This window comes from Odontomachus brunneus, unplaced genomic scaffold, assembly GCF_010583005.1.
Source record: "Odontomachus brunneus isolate Ranch 3 - 2012 unplaced genomic scaffold, Obru_v1 Obru_scaffold_032, whole genome shotgun sequence".
In the NCBI taxonomy this organism is placed as follows: Eukaryota; Metazoa; Arthropoda; class Insecta; order Hymenoptera; family Formicidae; genus Odontomachus; species Odontomachus brunneus.
The window spans coordinates 2440617-2460227 of record NW_022639482.1 but is presented as its reverse complement, the minus strand read 5'-3'; the positions used below and the strand labels follow the sequence as shown (position 1 = coordinate 2460227).

General features: G+C 36.4%; 1 protein-coding gene across 1 annotated transcript in view; it reads right to left on the bottom strand.

The window, feature by feature from the left end:
* Positions 1-19611, bottom strand: part of LOC116843355 — an 89180-nt gene that overhangs the window by 40665 nt on the left and 28904 nt on the right. Inside the window, exons 2-3 of the mRNA XM_032813726.1 lie at positions 11694-11804; positions 3918-4089 (exon numbers count right to left, since the gene is read on the bottom strand). Of these exons, the coding sequence (XP_032669617.1) occupies positions 3918-4089; positions 11694-11804 (283 nt within the window). The remainder of the gene's footprint in view (positions 1-3917; positions 4090-11693; positions 11805-19611) is intronic.

Below are 19611 nucleotides of genomic sequence, written 5' to 3'. Positions count from 1 at the left end.
TAGCACAATGATAACTAACGCTACTCCTGAGCGTCATTCTTTTACAGCTTGATTGATATAACTGATGAACCTCTAGATTGATATAACTGATGCCAAAATCGTAATCATGGGTCTAAAAAACTTCTTCAAAACTAAATAAAGTCTTTGAATAAGGACTTTATTCTTTGAATAAAAAATAAACTTTGAATAAAGTCTTTGAAATATCTGCGATTTCGGTCCGCCATTTTGAATCTCGCAAAACTAATGTCAAAATCATAATTAGCGACTTCAGAAACATTCAGACAATGAAATTATAATAGAGTAATGTCGTAAACCTGTAAAAGAATAACACTCAGGAATAACATTAGTTATCATGGTACTATAGAGTGTTAAATTTTCGAATGCGTTTTCTAACCTTAAAATGCCTTGTTAGCCAAAATAAAAAAATACATTGTTCTAATCTACTGTTTTTCGATATACTACATGCAAAGTTTTAAGAAGATCGGCGTATGGCATTTAGTTAGTGTTACTTGTAAGAGACAAGGATAGATAGGGGGTCCAAAGTAGAGATATCGATACCGATTATAGTTATAATCGATTATTTCTTTTCGATGTCCCGTCTCTAGTCCAAAGCATTTTGCTCTTTCTAATTTCTGTACACTTTCTCAACCAAACCTTCAATCTATATATTATGTCTATGGCAACAACGTGCGCGATTTCCGACTCAATCGGACATACATCATCGTCGATCAATCGACGGGCCACACAAATGCGTCGATGAAAACGACAACCGCGTCGCGCATGAAGGGGCCGTAAATGACCGGTGAAGAGGAGATCGAGGAAGCTGCTACGTCGTGCGCAAACGCGCGATAAAGTCTCTCTTGCGAGGAGACGTTGTCGGAGTTCCGATGACGGTCGGAAGATAGAGGCGAGCGGAATGCACGGCGGAATTTACGCGGTTGCGCAGGTGCTCGTATCTTTCCGGCGCGCTGCGATATAAATAATAATAAACGTCACGAAAGCCGTGAAAACAAGCCGGCGTTCCATCACGTTCCGCGACGTAAGCCGACACTCCGATTAGCCACGCATTTAAAGATCCATAATGATATTTCAACAAACGTAGCCGCGCACGGGACATCGTGTAATCGAGCCGCTTTTTCTCCGTACTTTCTCGAAAATCGTTGCATTTGGACACACGCTCTAGTATATGAAATTGTTACACGTCTCTAAATAAGGAAGGTGGATAGGACGGTTACATAAAGAAACGATTAAATCACTTAACGATAACCGGCCGACTCTCACCGGCTCTATTCGCGTTGTACATTACGATATAGCGCTTGCGTATCTCGTAAACTCGCGTAGTAAAGTATAGAGGGTGTCTCAAACTCTCGTCCGCAATTTTTGTGGAGACGTAGAATAGATTGAGATGAACATAAAAGTCCTATACCGGTTTTGCGATATTCGCAAAAATAAATAAATAAATCTCGAGATATTAATTAAAGAAGATTGGTGAATCATCACGCGCGATATGGTAGATGAGCTGTAGTGGTAAAATGTATTGTTACTTATACATTAGGTTAAATTGGACAAAAATGTTCTTTATTATTTTGCAAATTATCACGTAGATTTTTAGTTATTAATGAAAGAAAATTTTCATGATTGTGCGTGATAATGTGTGTGCACAAATCTTTTTTAAATATTTAAAAATCTACACGGTTATTTACAAAATGATAAAGAACTTTTTTGTTCAATTCAACCTACTCTAACATAGGCGTCGCGATTACAACTCATTTACCGCATAGCGCATGACGTAACTATTTAACTCGAAATTTTACGTGGTTGTTTGCAAAATAATAGAGACATTTTTTTGTTCAGTTTGACCTAATCTATACGTGCACGAGAATTTCATAGATTATCATATGTCAGATACTCTACATATTTTATATTGAAAGTAAATATTAAAAAGTACTTAAAAGACCAAAACCAAAAGGATATCTAAAATTAAATCAGTGTTATAGTGTTCAAGCACTAGTTTTATTTTCTTATTATTTATTTTTATTATTTATAATTTTTAATATTATTATTATTTTTTTTATTATTTTTGTATTATTATTATACTTTTATTATTGTTGTTATTTTCTCGACGGTTTGGAGACAATGGATGTTATATTTACATACACTGAGAGAAATGGTTTGGTGAATGACACTATACTCGTCTTATGAAAGTAATACGGTGAATTTATATGCGATATCTGGTTCACATATCCAATATTCCGATTACGATGCCTCGACGCATCTGTCTAGTCAATACCGAGACATTTAGTTATAGACATCTAGACAGTTTGGTAATTCTCTCTAGACATGTGATACTATTGACGCGATAGTTAATTATTACTCGCTGCGATGTTTCCTTTTTCATTTATATTAATTTGTAAAGACATCGATGTTATAAAAGAGTAAACGCTGCAAACCGTTAAATATTTGGAAGAATGAAATTTCTTAAAATATGTCGACGAATTTAGAAGTAAATATATGAAGATTATATACAGTAAGTATATGAAAATTATATATAATATGGTTAGATTTTAGGTTAGGTAAGAAGTCTAACATTACTGTATCTCTCCACAACTGTATTCGTAACACTTACTAAAATTAATTGTATGCTGTACCAGGCGGTTTGATAAACGTATTTAAGCATTACTGTAATGCTACTTAGACAATGCGTTTACCAGATAGTTTGGTATCATTGACTAAATATCTTGTTACACGATTATTTACCATACCGTTTGGTAAACCTAAATAGAATTCTGGTTAGTATCATTAGACATTTCTCTCAGTGTATATATACACTTTTTTAGCAGTACCCCTATTATCGATAAAATGATGAAGCGCTGAGGAAGAAAGATATCGTGCGCGAGTATGCATAACGCTCGCGCGTAGGTTCGTCCTTCTTTCTCGTCGCGTTGCACTTTCACTTCGACACTTCGTGTCATTGACCAGATCTGAAAGCTCGCGTTGAAACTGCTGCGTTGTCCAAATTCGAGTTATTTCGCATTCGGAATTGCCATGTCATCGTTATTCCCGTTAAAGAATTAAAAACAAGTTAATGGAGCGACTTGAACAATCAACTCAGTGTTAATAATTTAATGACAAACCGCCGATGGAACAGCTATTGCAATGAAAAAAGATTATTTGAAAATAATTTTTGAATAATTAATAATCATAATAATGATTCATTAAAGATCTTCTAACGCTTAACAAATACATCCCCTATCTTTGTGTTTAAACAATGTACGTGATTGCGTTTAATCTGCGTTTACCTGTGTGTCTCCTCTTCGGAAGGGAATGAGTTTTATCGCTAAATGTGCACTGTTGTCACAATTAGGCTGATTACAAGTACAAAGGAGACGAAATTGGTGCCAAGGTTCTGGCAAATAACACAGCACGCTGGAAATTTCGTGGTGTGCGCGCGCGTTTTCTCGAGGTTAATTTCACGAAAGAACAAAAGTGCGAGCTTACCACCAATTATAAAGATGATCGTATCGCATTTTTTCGCTCCTGGGCGTGGCATGACTGGGTTGGCACCTACTTAGGTTAACGACACCGAAACGTGTCACGGCAATTCATTAGCGTAATGAGACTCGAGCGCAACACGAGCGACATGACTACTCGGAGCAAGGCTGCATTTATTAACGTATTTTCTTCTCGAAAGAAGAATCAGCCGGGAGGGGTCTTTGTCCTCTCAGAGAAGTAGAAACCGGCACTTCGTTAGAGAGATTGCTTAAAGTTTCTTTAGATGTTTGATTAATGGCTTCATTTGACCGCGACGGTATCTTCGCGAATGGCGTTTATCCTTCCGTTCTGTTGTGCCACTGTATTTTTAGTCATGGTAACAACCAATAAAAGAAACTCAGTCCCGATGAGCAGGTTCTACTTACGTTTCCAGGAATAGCGGCGCTGATGAAGAGGGCCAGATTGTCCGGCCAGGGCAAAAGCTTGTACTGCTCCCACCATCTCTTCACGACGAGGCTCACGTAGAAACCCAGGACGAAAGACATGGGTATAGATTCGCTGGAGTTACCGAAATAATAACGGATTTTCTCGAAAATTCTGCAAAAAACGGAGAGCACCTTTTAAACACAATTATACGGAGAAGAAAAATTTGGTTGGATTAACCCAATGTCTGGTTAAATACAAGCAAACCAGAATCCCTGCTGAAGTTACAAATGTTATATTTAAGTAAACAAGATATTAATCAGAAATCTTGTTAAGGGAATGTTGAAGATGAAAACTTCATTGACAGAATACTGACATTTTTCTACAAAGTTGACATCATATTATTTATAGAATACAAATGTTTTTATGCAATGAAAGTATTTACAAAAATAGACAGCAGTATTACTCAATATGTGATGAAAAAAATTTTTTATGTAAAATCTCAAATTGTCAGTTGGCATAATATTTGCCTCATTCAAATGTTTCCAAAAGTTTCGCAGCTTGTACATACCGAAAATGCGGATGCTTCAAACAAAAAAATGTTGAACATTGCTGCATTTTCGGATTTGAATTCAAAAGTTTAAGAATGTTAGAAAAGTTTGCAGAAAGATTTCTGCACATGCGTGGTCAGGTCACCTACTGAATATGGTAAAAGTAACATATATTTACGTAAAATCTATATGTATAAGAAATACGTAAAGGATATCATAATTGTATTAGTGACGATCGTCTCTACGTTATCGACATTTTTTGATTTCGTTATTGATTTCAACATTCTCTTATCCTGGACAAAATTTTAATTTTTAATCTGAACTTTAATCGGAATTTCTGATTCATATTCACCAAACATTTGGTTTATCCAATCAAATTTTTTTCGTGCATTTAATCACCTTATCTTTTGTTCAAATCAATTTTTATACATACATCTGCGTTAACTATATTATATAAAAAAAATATAATTTTATCCTTATCGAAATCCTTTTATACATAACCTTAAAAGGATTCTTCTACTTTATCTTTCATTCTAAAGCCAAAAACAAAAATATTCTAAGCATAATATTATTTCTCTTTATTATAATACTTTTTCAGTTAAGTGAGAAAATGTTTTACTTAGAATATGAAATTACAGCACCTTGCAAATAAAATTCTTTTTCTGGAATTAGAATATTCTTTTTTTAGTTTCAAGAAGAATTTATACTTAAGAAGATTCCGTGTAAGATGAGATTATATATTTTTAGATATGTTAAATCATCCCGCTACCGTCCGTTTAATTAACAAATATAATAGATTAGTATAAAATGCAGGTGAATAGTTCAAATATAGTTATGAATAAAATGATTTTTTTTTTATATTATATTATCTCCACCATATTATTTCAATATGCAAATCATTGCGCTAACATACAAATATAATAAATCGGCGTGAAGTAGGTGTGACTAATTCACTCGACATCACACGATAAAATGATATTTCGAAGAATGAGAGAAGGCTGAGCTATTCGAGATACCGGCGTACGCTAAAATATCGCTGTAGTTTATTACACGTGAGCCATTAGTATTTCCTATATGAACTCGCCTATAAGTAGAGCAAGGTTGAGGTGATACTGTCACTCGTCGACGCCGCTACCGGCCACACATGCTGATCGTTCAGTAAAGCGAACGGAAATTTTCACTTCGATCGATCGCGAGGAAAGGATCTCAAATCTGCTCTATCGAAAGCGTATTTCAAGACAAGTCCGATTCTCTCACACGTCGATATCGGTCATTACCCCGCGATGCACATGCCGCTACAAAGTGTTTGTAATTGCCATCGTGTGAAGAGTATAGTCATGCTCATTTTTACGACTTCACACATCAGCCCCGATCGACACGATCGACACGCGATTCCGGGATCTTTCGGTAAGTGGGTTTATGTCGGAATTTCCACGAGCAACTGGTACCGTATTCGCACTCTTGAGATAATATTGACTTACCGTTACTTAAACATACAATATCATAGGCGCGAGAAATTGATAATCGTTCTATGCACGGTTCCGCGAATAACGACGCGACAATCGAATATTTTTGACAGCTATCGCGACTCTTATATATGTAAGGTGTCCGTCCATAAATGTCCGAGCAAATATCTCGTAACTGGTTGAAGTTACAAGAAAGTATAATAAGCAAAATTTATATGGCTCTTAATCAACTACAAAATGCATGTAAAATTTTTTTTTATTTGTGACCTTTCCGAGTTATGAAGGTAATATCAACGTAGTTTTTTTAAATGGATACCTATAATTTTTTTGCATATTTACACAGTAGATGTAATTTGAAATCAAAATTATGCAATCTCCGGACACCTTGCGATTGTTTTCTTTGGGGTATATTAAGGATATTGTTTATACAACTATTCCTAAAAATGAAGAAGATTTACATAAGATCACTAGAGCTGTTGAAAATATTACAATAGAAATGCTGCAATTAACAATGAGAAACATTATAAAACGTGTTGAATGCTACATCGATCATAATGGTAAAAATTTTGAGCAATTTGTGTTAACAAATGTTTCATGAAAAAACATTGTTTACTTTCTCAACTTGCTTTACATTCCAACTTATTTAACATTCAAAAATACTCCTAATATAATTTATTACTTTAAAACTTAACATGCCGATTATATAATAAACATATGCGTAGTAGCAATATTTTATCGAATTTTGATTGCATAATTTTGATTGCAAATTACCTCTACTATGTAAATATGCAAAAAAAGTTATAGGTATCCATTTAAAAAGTTACATTGACCTTCATAACTCGAAAAGGTCACGAATAAAAAAAAATGTTTATATGCATTTTGTAGCTAAGAGCCATGTAAATTTCGCTTATTAAACTTTCTTGTAACTTCAACCAGTTACGAGATAATTGCTCGGATATTTATGGACGGACACCCTATATATATATATATATATATATGTGTGTGTGTGTGTGTGTGTGTGTGTGTGTGTGTGTGTGTGTGTGTGTGTGTGTGTGTACTTTAAATGGCAGGAAGATACTTGAATTTAAAGCAGAATTATGATTTATTAAAGGTAAAAGACCGAGTTAATTTGCGCACATAATAACAATTATGATAATAGCAACCAAATCGTATGTACCAATTATTTGAGTTTCAAATACAAATAATTTTTTCAGTGTAGCGGCTCAGTAAGCTGATTCTTTAACTTCACAAAACTCCAATGTCGTTAGCAACTCAATGGTGTATCGTTGCATAGATACAAACGTTACGCAATGATAACATAAAGATAACGATACTGTCGTTAAAAGTTACAGAATTGGTCTACACACTGGAAAAAGATTTTGTTGTCGAAACAAGAATTTGTTAAATCGAACCATAATCTAGTCAAAACGCGATCAACCAAACGTTTGGTAACTGCAACCAAAAATTTAATTGTCGCTATGTGTGTTTTGCTTTCTCAATAATACATGTACCTCATACAAGTAAAAATATGTAATGTCCACCAAATCTTTTAATTTCAAATACAAAATTCATTTTTTCAGTGTACAGATGATAAGCTTGGTAATCGAAAGATTCCTGTAGGTGATTTCTACTCAGCCAATTATTCTCAGTTGCAACCAAGTTTTAATACAGCTAAATGCTCGAACAAATGTTTTCGGTTGCAGCAACAGAGATATCATTTCATGTCGTCGAATTTTCACCTAAATTTTTCTATTCAGTACGAACTGACATCCTTTTTCCACGTTGGAGATACTTTTCGCGAGAATATATTTAAACACGATGATTGTCCATCCCCAAGAAAGAAGATAGCGACTCCTGATAAATCGGCGCACGAGAAGGATCCTGGAATTTTAACGGGGAACGATTAATCTTGCGGATCTTCGCGTGCGTGCGTGCGTGAGCATGCCATACCTCGTTCTATTTTGCCAGATCGTTGGTCTCATCCTTTGGGCACACCGGACCCTGAACCCGCTTTAAGCCGCCCTACGAGTCTAAATTTAGCACAGGCGAATCAAAGCGATTTGAAGGAGAAATCGTTTTACATCCTCATGCGCTCCTTTGACGATTCTTTATCTCTCTTTTTCGGTCCCGCATAAATAACTGGCTACAGTTTTTATGCCTTTTTTAACGCCACGACCGTGGACGCATCTCCGACGCTTCCCGTGATGTATCACGAGAAGTGGCCTCTTGTACAGGACGCGTCAAAAGAACCTCCACGAAGAGTCACCGCGCGAATTCATCGAAATGAGTTCAATCGCGTCGGAACAATTGCGTTAACATTTAATCTGCTCTGGAGACTCGTGGGAAAAAGATCGTCGTGTTTGCGTTTGGATGCGGGTGCGTTTGTAGACCGCACATGTAATTTTTTCAAATGCAAATTTGTCACATGTGGCGAGATAACATCACCTATAACTCGTGCTCCGCGATAACACAAGTGAGCTTGCCGTCTAGTACGCGTACTCGAGTATACGCTGTGGTTATACTTGCAGTTGAACACTCATTTGTATTCACCGCAGAGGTCGACCGATTGTCCTTCGGTTCAGTCACCCACAGCGATTGTTTAATGACTTGCAACAGAAATATACAAATGTGCGTTGAAGATGCAACGTCTCTATCTATCATGCAAATAGTAAAACAATAAAAACATCATGAAACTGCAGTTGGCAGAATTAGTACGTTAATTCGTGGAAGCATCTCTTGATGTACATGTTTTTGAGGTCCCTGACTATTCGCCGTGGCCATTTTAATTTGTGATGCGAGAAGCGAAGAAATCAATGCAAGGTACGTCGAAATGAAAGGATATATCCAAAAAATAACACTTGTGATCGATTAAGCACATCTTTTTAAATATTGCTGACATTTTCTTCCCGTTTTAACAATCAATAAATAACCGTAAAAATTAGAGTGACAAAATAATAAGGAAACTATAGGATATAACTATAGGATAAAAATAGAAAGTGATACACAAGAAAAAGTTTGGTTGAATTAACCAAACATCTTTCTAGTGAAATATGAACGAAAAATTCCAGTTGAATTTACTAGACAACTTTGTTTTGTTAATCAGAATCTTGTTATCTTGAACAGAATTTTGGTAACTTTAACCGGAATTTTTGGTTCGTCCCTATTATATCAGACATTTGGTTAATCCAACCAAATTTTCTGTGCATGTTACATTAATTTTTAGGTTATTTATTAATTGCTTGAGCAAGAGGAAAGTATATATTTTTAAAGTGTTGGATATATTTTAATGGTGTACTCAATCGATCGCTTCATCAATTTTTGGTATATTTTTTGTTTCGACGTATCTTGCAAGAATTTTGAACATACATTCTGAAAAGAAAAAGATTTTGTTGTCGAAACGAAATTTTAGTTTTGTCAACCCTTTTTCAGTGTAAGAGCTACAGTCAAAGATATCGTTTGGAGGCTCATCCAAACATTCTTGTAGCCAACCTCATGACGGCAAAACCGCTTCGCAGATTAAAAATTCTGCAAGGTTTTCTAACATAGAAAGAAAAACAAAAGGATAAAGCCTGTTGGGCTCACACCCTTCAAGTCATTATTAAGTCACAAACTTTACTAAATTAATTTTAGCCCCTAATTAATTTTTGCCCCTTAATTTGGGGCAAATCGTAAAGCGAATTGGAAATAAAAAATACAGAAATAATTTTTCCAGTGCAATTGCTCGCTTCTGACGTCATAGATCAAGATAACCGTAGCGAATAGCCAGAAGTCTTAATATTATCACAAAGTAACATCCAACATTTTTGTCTACTTTTATGGATTATATTACTTATTCAAGTGTACGACCTTCGCGTCTCTGATTCTGCAATTCTACGATCGATCTCGAATCGAACCGAACGTCGCGAAGGCGAACGAAAGAAAGGTTACCGAGTGTCCTGCATGGTAAAAATACGGCAATGAATACTAATAAAAGGAAGGTGCGTATCGTAAATGCTCTCTCAGCCGTATGAAACGCGACCGTGATCGAGGTGCCGGAACCTTCAGATTTGCCAGCGGGCCAAGGTCGATATCGCGCGGGTTTATCTACACCCATAAAATACGTTTATGGGAGATATGTCCATGCATCGTGGCCGGCCGATCGTTGAATTCGGTGTTAGCCACGATAAGAAAGCGAAGAAATTGTTGGCGATCAACGGAACACGCGGGAGTCTACGTTATGGTTCTCCTGTCATGCGATCGGCAGATAAACATTTGTCGGTCACGATTATACTTTTTCTCTCTTCAACACTGAATAACAACAGTATTGTTAGATGAGTCTCTTTTATCGAATATATCGGAAAGTAGGAATACAGAAAGATGGCCCACTGTTTTTGTGTGAACTTCGAATCTGTCTTGTCCGACAGAGGAATTCTTTCAAGCACCGTTAGAGAATAAATTCTAAATAGATTCTTCTAAATTTTTCAAAAAATTATGAATATCTTTTTATGATGAGACTCTTTTCGCATATGCGCATCGAAATTATAGGAATTTGTGATCGCGGACAGAAAGATTATCCGCTGTTCTTGTGTGAACTTCGAAACATATCTGTCTGATTCGACAGAGGGATCCAAGCACCGTTCGAGAATAAATAAATCGATTCTGAATAGATTCTTATCAGATTCTTATCAAATTTTCAAAAATTTCTCATGTGCTTGCGTTGCATTCTTGTCTTCACAAAAGTAAAAAGACATATTGCACTGAAAATACTTTTACTGCTTTTTATTTTCAAATCATAACAAAGACAACTGTACTACTTTAAATACTATCATACCACAAAATATGCTCTGAAATGTCAGCTATTTGAGCATATAGATGGCCAATTGTGTGTACGACACACTTCGCTTCAATACCGCGGTGAGGATGCGTTTTATTGCGACATATATTTTCCTGCTCGCAGTCCCAACCTTCCGCTTACTCGTAAAGAATGATATTTATGCGTGGAAAAAACTTTCAGTTCAGATAATTGAGTGGGGCGAAAAAGCTGAGATGTAAAATAATATCTCTATTATTGTGAAAATATTCGTCTGGACATCTAGCCGTATCAAAACTCGATTGAGATAACTGAAAGCAACTGGCTGCGTAAAAACCCCCTAAAGAGGAATCTTTTTGTTCCTACAACTGAATTTTCAATCAAGTCTCCAAGTAACAGAGAATTCAGTTATACTAAAGAAATTGTTTCTCTATGCACGGAAGGAAAAGTTCAATTAGGGCAACTCAATAGGAGCCAAATGAAAAATTCGCCGACGAGAAATAATATCTACGTTACTGTAACCGAAAATATTTGTCTGAACTCAGCTGTATTAAAGCTGTACTAAACTAAGTTGAGTACAACTTTAACTAAATTGAGGTAACTGAGGTATATTAATAGTCATTACTTGAAATTGGCCTCATGTGAAATATTTATATTTGAATTTAGAATTAGATATATGAATTTTACAGCTGTATTACAATTGTAAATGTAATATCGCTTTAAATAAAAACACCAATAACTCTAAATTCATATTTGAGTATTTCAAATAGGACAAGTTTCAAATGGGACTATTAATACTGTCCTGAGAGCAATTGGCTGGAATAGAAACTTTTCCTACACGAATCTTTTTATTCCTACAACTGAATTTTCAATCTGGCCCCCAGAAATAGAAAATCCAGTTACACTGACGGAGTTATTCTTTCCGTATGTACGGGAAGTTATTTAGTTCCAGGTGTATTCCAATATACTCACACCCGCTGTTGGTCATTGAGTAGGTATCGATACGTGAAATTGATGAGGTAGTAAACAAACAGGTACGCCAGTAGTTCCCGCCAGATTAGCTTGTAAACAGAGCCACGCCATCTGCAATAAAAAACAAAAGCTGTTAAAACTGATATTAATTGCACGACAAATCCACACACGCGGAAATACTTCTAGATGAAAATCGCACATCAAACACACACGCGATGTGACATGACATTACTTTACGAGAAAGAAACCTGCATATTTTCATATCCCTCGCATTAGAATGAATTATCCCACAATACTCGGATGCTTTTCATAAGGGGGCGTAAATCAACTGTTGCTCTAACTAAGAAAATTATGCGTTCTCTCATCTAGACAGTCTCGAAAGCAAGAATAAGTTATTAGCAGTAAATCCGCGATATGCTTCGCCTATAAATCACGTTAGCGGACGCGACGCGCCGGAGATTCGCCACTCTCGAGTCGTAAAAACGGACGAGACCCGTCGTTCTTTCCCCGACAGGTTCGTCCTCCCCGGACTTCCTTCTTGTGTGAATGAACTGCGGAGGCATCGACCACCTGGTGCGCTCTTTTCTCTTTTCGAGTATCTTCACTTTTACCCGCGCGCGTTTCGGATGTGACGCGCGCGCCGACGCTTCCTCGATTCTGCGATGACAACCGGTGTTACGCTGCTTGAAACGCCCCGGCATCCCACGCAGGTACGCAGGCACGCACGCACGCACGCACACGCACGCTCGTTCGTTCGTTACGCTTGAGAAGTGCCTGGCGGATTTACGGGCTAATTTCGAAGTATCACGGATATTAATAAACCGATGATGTGCCGGCTCGCGCGAACAGAAACGCATGCAAAACAGGTTTTGTTTGGAACGGGGAAAAGAGAGGAACACGGGAGACGAATTATCGCGTAATTTCGCTTTCAACCGGCTGCTATTTCACCGCGACGCAACCGAGTAACTGAGAGCGGTATGAGCGAACAATCGGTAACAGCTGGATCTTCCTACAATGTGCGCTTCGGAACGAGCCGGGTAAAATCAGCTACAAATGTGTCACGGCTAAATTGATTCTACGAGTTTCGTAGACACAATGCCCGCGATATTTTATAGTGAAATGCTTCAAAACATGAGCTCATCGTAAATTAGGGCTCTATATTATACGTTTAAACTAAAAAAAATAACGTTCAAATATATATTTAGCATATACGTTCACAGACACGTATAATAAAGTAATCGCAATTACACGTACTTTTGAAAACGTGTATCCGTTCATTAACGTCAAATCCGTTTATTCATCCGCTTATACGATTTTAAACAGAAATAAGAGTCCTTTGTGGCAATCGTGCGAGACAAGGAAGAGAACCAACAGTGACATCATATAGCATGTATATGCTTTTTTTCCTCCGTAAGACTAGTCATAGTCGTGTAAATAGTTATTCGCGTTGTCAAATATACATGCATACAGATCTGTAGAATCTGTTTCAAATATTAAACACTTAGTTATATCAACAATAATCTCCGTCAGATATTTCTAAACGGATACACGTTAAGGGGTTGCTGAAGTCCATGACGAAATAAAAAAAAATGTGGATAGCAAAATTAAAACAAAATTGAACTAAATTATATTTAATTCTATTCAATAATAAAGTGTCTTTTACGTTTCTCAAAGTGTGACTGCAAAAATCGGAAATACTGCAAATCGCAGTCAGAAAGGGAATTGTTAGATACAAAATAAAACTCTTACGCACTAATGCGCGCCTATTGTAAACGAGGTCAGAGTGAAAAGCGACGTTATCGATGTTGCAAAGTTGATATGTCAACCATTGTTTGAAAATGATGCTATATGAATTATGTCACTGATTCGTATAAAAATGACTGGCATTCATCTATTGGAATTCATTGATATTCTTGTTGGATTTTATGTCACGTACTCTATGCAATTACATTGCGACATAATAAATAATGTTTCGACATTCATTCGCATATCGTGTTGATGTACATTCTAACATGTATTTACATAATGTTTATAAAACTGAGTTAACTTTTTCTTGTGAACTCGTTGCGTGTGCGTGTGCCAAGCCGAACGCGAAATAGACAGGCCTAGACGTTCACTCGGTATGCGAAATAATAAAAACATCGTTAATCAATATCACGCCTCCCCGGAGGGAGAAATATATGAAAAGCTGTACCGGACGTCCGCCACATTCAGAGCAGCTAACTTCGTGTGCTCACAAGACCGTAACGGTACCGAGTGATCATTGCGTACGATAAATACATTCGCAGCTGATACGACATAGAGGATTAAAAGCGACCAACGTGTAGATCTCTCGGGAGAGTAATTGCGCCAGCGCGCAAAATCGGAAAAGGAAGAGCAAAACGCGCTAACGTGCTCGAATCGAGAAAATTCCGCCGATGTGATCACGGTAATTGTATTCCAATCAATGGAATGGCGTAAACAGGATTATTTCCTTTCGACGGCGATTCCGTCAATGCTCATCAGCCGATTCGCAATTACGGAGAGCCCCGCGTGAGCGGAGATATTTTTTTTTATCGCGCAGTACACGCCAATCAACGTTCGCGATTGTAGTTGGTTACACGAGTTGCAATTTTGCAAATGTAATCAGAAAATCGACGCGTGCGCTAACTCGAGACACAATTGCGCGTCTTTAGTTACCGATTAAATTGTTTGTCTTGCGCATAATACACGCTTGTTACCGTAAATGTTCAACGGACACTTCAACTGAGCTATTACGGCAAGATAACGCATGCGTTTATCATCAAGCGTCAACAGCGTAGCGTTTCTAAAGGCTTTCGCGGAATGGAAATATACAGGGTGTCCCTCCTCCGCAATTTTCGTAGGCACATAGGACGGATTAAGGTGAACATAAAAGTCCTATACTGTTTTGCGATTATTGCAATAATAGTCGAGATATTAATTAAAGAAGATTAGTCAATAATCAAGCGCGATATGGTAGATGAGCGACGTGTGCTGTTGTGTGCTTGTAATTTGATTAAATCAAATTGAACAATAAAGCCTTTTATCATTTTGCAAATAACCACGTAAGTTTTTAGTTATCAATGAAAAAAATTGTTATACACGGAAAAAACAATTCTGTTGGTGCAACCGAATTTTCGGTTGTTCAAGGATCAGACGAAAACTCGGCTTTTTCTGTAGGAACAGAAAAATTCCTTTATGAGGCTTTTGTATAGTCAATTGTTCTTAGTTGCCTCAACCGAGTTCTAATATCGTTGAATGTTCAGACGAATATTTTCGGTTGCGACAACAGAAATATTAGTTTTCATAACAGAGATATCGCTTCTGATCACCTAATTTTCAGTTGATTCTTATTTGGTTGCATCAACTGAAATTTTTTTTGCGTGTATGATTTTGTGCGATAATACACAAATCTTATTTAATTAATATCTAAAAATCTACGTGGTAATTTGCAAAATGGTAGAGCAAAATGGTTTAGTTTGATCTAATGTATAAATATACAACGATAGACGGTGCTCATCTACCATATCACGCGTGATTATTTACCAATCTTATTGGTATCTCGAGATTTATTGCAAATATCGCAAAATGGTGTAGGACTTCTATCTCACTTCAATCTACAAAAAGTGCGGAGGAGAGTCTGGGACACCCTATATATATATGCACATGGAATGCATTGAAATTGTCTACGGAGTTGCGACTCATGAATAAGCGCTTGTTTCGTCCACGTCGGACAGCATCCTATGCGTTCGCTACCTTGTCGTAATATTAAATCGCTACACTGGTAGTCGCGATCAATTTTAAGGCTTTCCTTTCACTATTACGGTACACATTAGCGGAAGAGTGCATTGTGAAGTCGTAAGTCATAGCCGGTAGTAAATTGAAACATTAGAAACCATCAGGAAACTGTTTCGCCGAAAACTTAATTTGCCCGTAAATCAAGATAAAATCAAATCTTACATGAAATGCAATTATAATCGTAATGCAATCACAGAGATATCAGATACATCTGTTAGCAGATAATTCCACTCGGAGAGGAGAGATGTATTTTTCCATGTTACTTATGCAATTTCACGAAATTATTCTCGCATAATGTGGAAAAATAATAGAAGAGACCAAGCATGATGGAAGCATACGCAGAACATTTTTCTTGAATAATATAGTATAGTAATATAGTATAGAAATCATCTACATAATACATTTAAAAAATTTAACTTTTGAGTAAGAATCAATCGAATATCTATTTGCATTAAATACAAATCTACGATTAAAAGCACGATTAAGCAAATCACGATTTTGATTTGAGCAAATCGAAAAAAATGAAAGGAGTCGCTTCGTATTGAATACGATATTTTCCGTTTCTATTACGTTAAATATGTTATATAAGAGTGAATTTTAATTTATTTTTATATTTGTTTCCTTTTTTGCTCAGCTTACTTTTTTGTTATATATATCCACTATAGAATAATATAAAAAATTTATTACAATCGAGTCCATTATTCCAGTATAGCTCAATGAAATCTCCAGCTGTGATACCGTTGCTTCATTTAGTAGGAAAAATCGCGCAGGAAATGCAGTAAACATTTTTGGATATAAGCAAATGTAAAAGCGAAACATCGCGCGAATATTTGACATAACGAAGGTTCAGTTGTTCTACTATTTGTATGTTAGTAGGTCATGGTAGGAGGCAATGTCCAGCGATTTTCATACTCCGATGTACACAATGACACACCTATTAATCCCTCCACGTTTGTTTCGAGCACGAAATTGACAGAATTCGTCGTTGTATCGTTAATCAAGCCACGAAACTGAATAGCCGACCTTCATCGGGTTTACGATTTCTTCCCAAGGGTGAGGACACCAACGCGTAATACAGTATTAAAGATGGTTACTATGGCCATCTTATCTTAAAAAAGGCGTGTTTTCTCCTTGTCCCCCGATTGATTATTTTGTTCACGATGCGAGTCCTTGCTTATTCCACCTGGTTACCACGAGTTAAGAGCGTCATCAAAGGAATTATGTATTGTGACAGTTTGAATGTCAAAAACTAATTAAATATTATATAATAACATATAATAATATATTAAATAACATATAATAATAATATTTCGATATAGAGAACGTGTTAAATGAACGAATAAGTAATGATTTTTATAGAAATCTATTAATTGTTTATTTTAAGTAATTAATTCTTATTTAAGTAATTAAATTCTTTTCAATTTTACTATGTTTCTAATACTGCAGAAATAAAATGTCAGTAAGACTTATCTTGCTAATTGTAAGAAACATATAAGGAATATAAGAATTTTCGCTAGGAATATAAGAAACTTTTTAATAACAAACTTTTTTTTAAATAGCACACTTCAATTTTTAAAAGTAGCACATATGAAATTCCATTGTAATCTTTACTATAAAATTTTCCATATTTATATGTTAAAATATTTATTTAGTATTCACTCTATTTCTTTCTTAACTACTTGTATATCACAATATATTGATCGCGATATGTCGAACGAAGTAGCGAGTAATCGTTGTAAATAAGTCCGACATGACTGTTTTTCTTTTTCAAATGTTTACGCACAGACCAGACGTAATTATACCTGTCGATCGTATGAAGATGATATCTTGATTCGCCAATTGATTTATGATCCAACACGTAATGAAGGATGAACATAATTAAATAGTCGATCGGCTGGCGCTGCATAATAAATTGTAGCGCGATAGATAAATCGTCTTATTCTTTACGTCATACATACGCGCTTTATTTTCAGTATTAAATAACATCCGACTTTCCGGAAACGTTACTTCTTTCTCACTCTCCCCTTCTTGGCAGTTAATCCGTAACGAAATCGTGCCATGACCTGTGCGATCTCCGTGTTTATAACTCAAACATTTCTTGAACGCGCATTATACAACGCTCATTTTCATTCTGCGCAATTGTCTATTCTTCATATTGCCGGATAACGAGAAGAAGAGAAGTCGTAAAAGACGCGCGTTCCAGAGCGTTCTACCGCGACGGATAACGCGGTTTGCCGCTCGTAAAGTAGCGTGTTTAGGAGCAGTAAATAGCTAGGTCCGGCATTTTTTATTATAGATCAAAAAGAGTCTCTCTCTCTCTCTCTCTCTCTTCCCGTCTCTTCGTCCCCCTCTCTCATTCTGTTGTTATGCATAATTTGAGTCACTCAAACTTTCAAAATATGATTATTTAAAAAAAAAACTGTTTTTTAACATTCAATATCAACAAAAACGGCACTTATAGGTCATTTGTATCCGTCACCGATTACAACAACTTGACAGATGAGCAAGAACTAAGGCCTTCTGGCCTATAAAAAGCCTCTCTTTATCACAATCATTTTTCCCACTAAGAATCGGTCGGTCAGAGTGCGCGGGTTTCCAAGAAATCTCACATAATTGAAATCGCTTGGACACGTTTGACCTATAAGTCCATTTTAGGATTATTAAAGCGATAGCTGGGCGGAAAGCGTTTCTGTTCTTTTTTTGAATTTCTTCTCGAAATTATTTATTTCTTGCCTTCATGGCGGCATCTGATTCTTTTGCTTTATTTCTACCCCTCTTCCTCCCTCTCCCTCTCTCTTTTTCTCTCTCGCCAACTGGGGTGGAGGAAGACGTCACACGCGGGTCGTAAAGGTTGACACGCGAGTGAACGTCGATGACGTGTGCGGGCTCGCTCGCGGTCCTCGAGTGAATGGGCGAGCGTTGAGCGATGGCCGCGTGTAACTAGCCAGATGTCGAGCGTTTATGCAAGATCGTTATAACATAACACCGCAGAGCGGTAATTTAACCTGGCGCAGAAGCGTTTCCTTTTTAGTCCTTTCTCCGAGCGCGCCTCCGTGGTCTCAGCGCGATCGGATTCGCGAAAGCATTGGCGCAACGCATTGGCCTCTGTGCTTTCTAAGGAACGTCGGGAGCGCCTCGGCCGTGCCGATGAATCGCATAGTTCTATCAAACGTCATCTCTTTGAATGACACTGAGAGATATGCTGTAATCTATGATCGTTAAACATTAACACCTTGGAGACCACGTAAAGCGTCTTGAAAATGTTTGCAAAGCGTTCTGATTTTATGAGAGTCTCTTAAACAATTTTCAAAATGTTTACATTACATTTAATGTATTACATTTGGGACATAGGAACATTTTTCTTAACAATGTAAGAGTATTGAAAATAATCTATGTTCATTAACATTGTAAGATATTATATCGATATTAATGTGCAATTTAATCTTATGTTACTTTTGTTTATTCAACGTAGGACAATTCATAACACATTTGTTGTGTGCAGATAAAACTCATCAAATTGAACATAAAATTTGTCTACTATTTCACAGACAATCACGTATAATTTTGAGTTATTAATTAAAGAAGATTGATGAATGATCACACACGATATGATAGATCAGTTGTGATAGCGACGTCTGCCGCTGTGTGATTGAACATGTCGAGGTTAAACTGAATAAAAAATCTTTTATCATTTTGCAAATGACTACGTAAATTTTTAGTTATTAATTGAAGAATATTGGTGCATTATTGCGCGCAATCATGCACCAATCTCCTTAAATTAATACTTTTACGATATTTTCCTTAAAAATTACGACTTTTCATTCAAAATCTACGTGGCCATTTGCAAAATGGTACAGAACATTTTTGTTCAATATGATCTAATGTATTAGGACCTTAACTTAGTTTCCGCCCGCAAATGTTAGATGGCAATGCAAACAGTTCTAGTAGTCATTACTAACGAAACAGGTAGTTTGTGATTAATTTCGACATTTCTCGATAACATTCAGTCAGCATACACAATTATTTTCCTAAACAACAATTTCTTTTGCTTTGTGAAAAATGGAACGCGATAAAGTGTTTTTTCGACATGTGCTTTTGCACTATTTTGATTTGAAAAAAA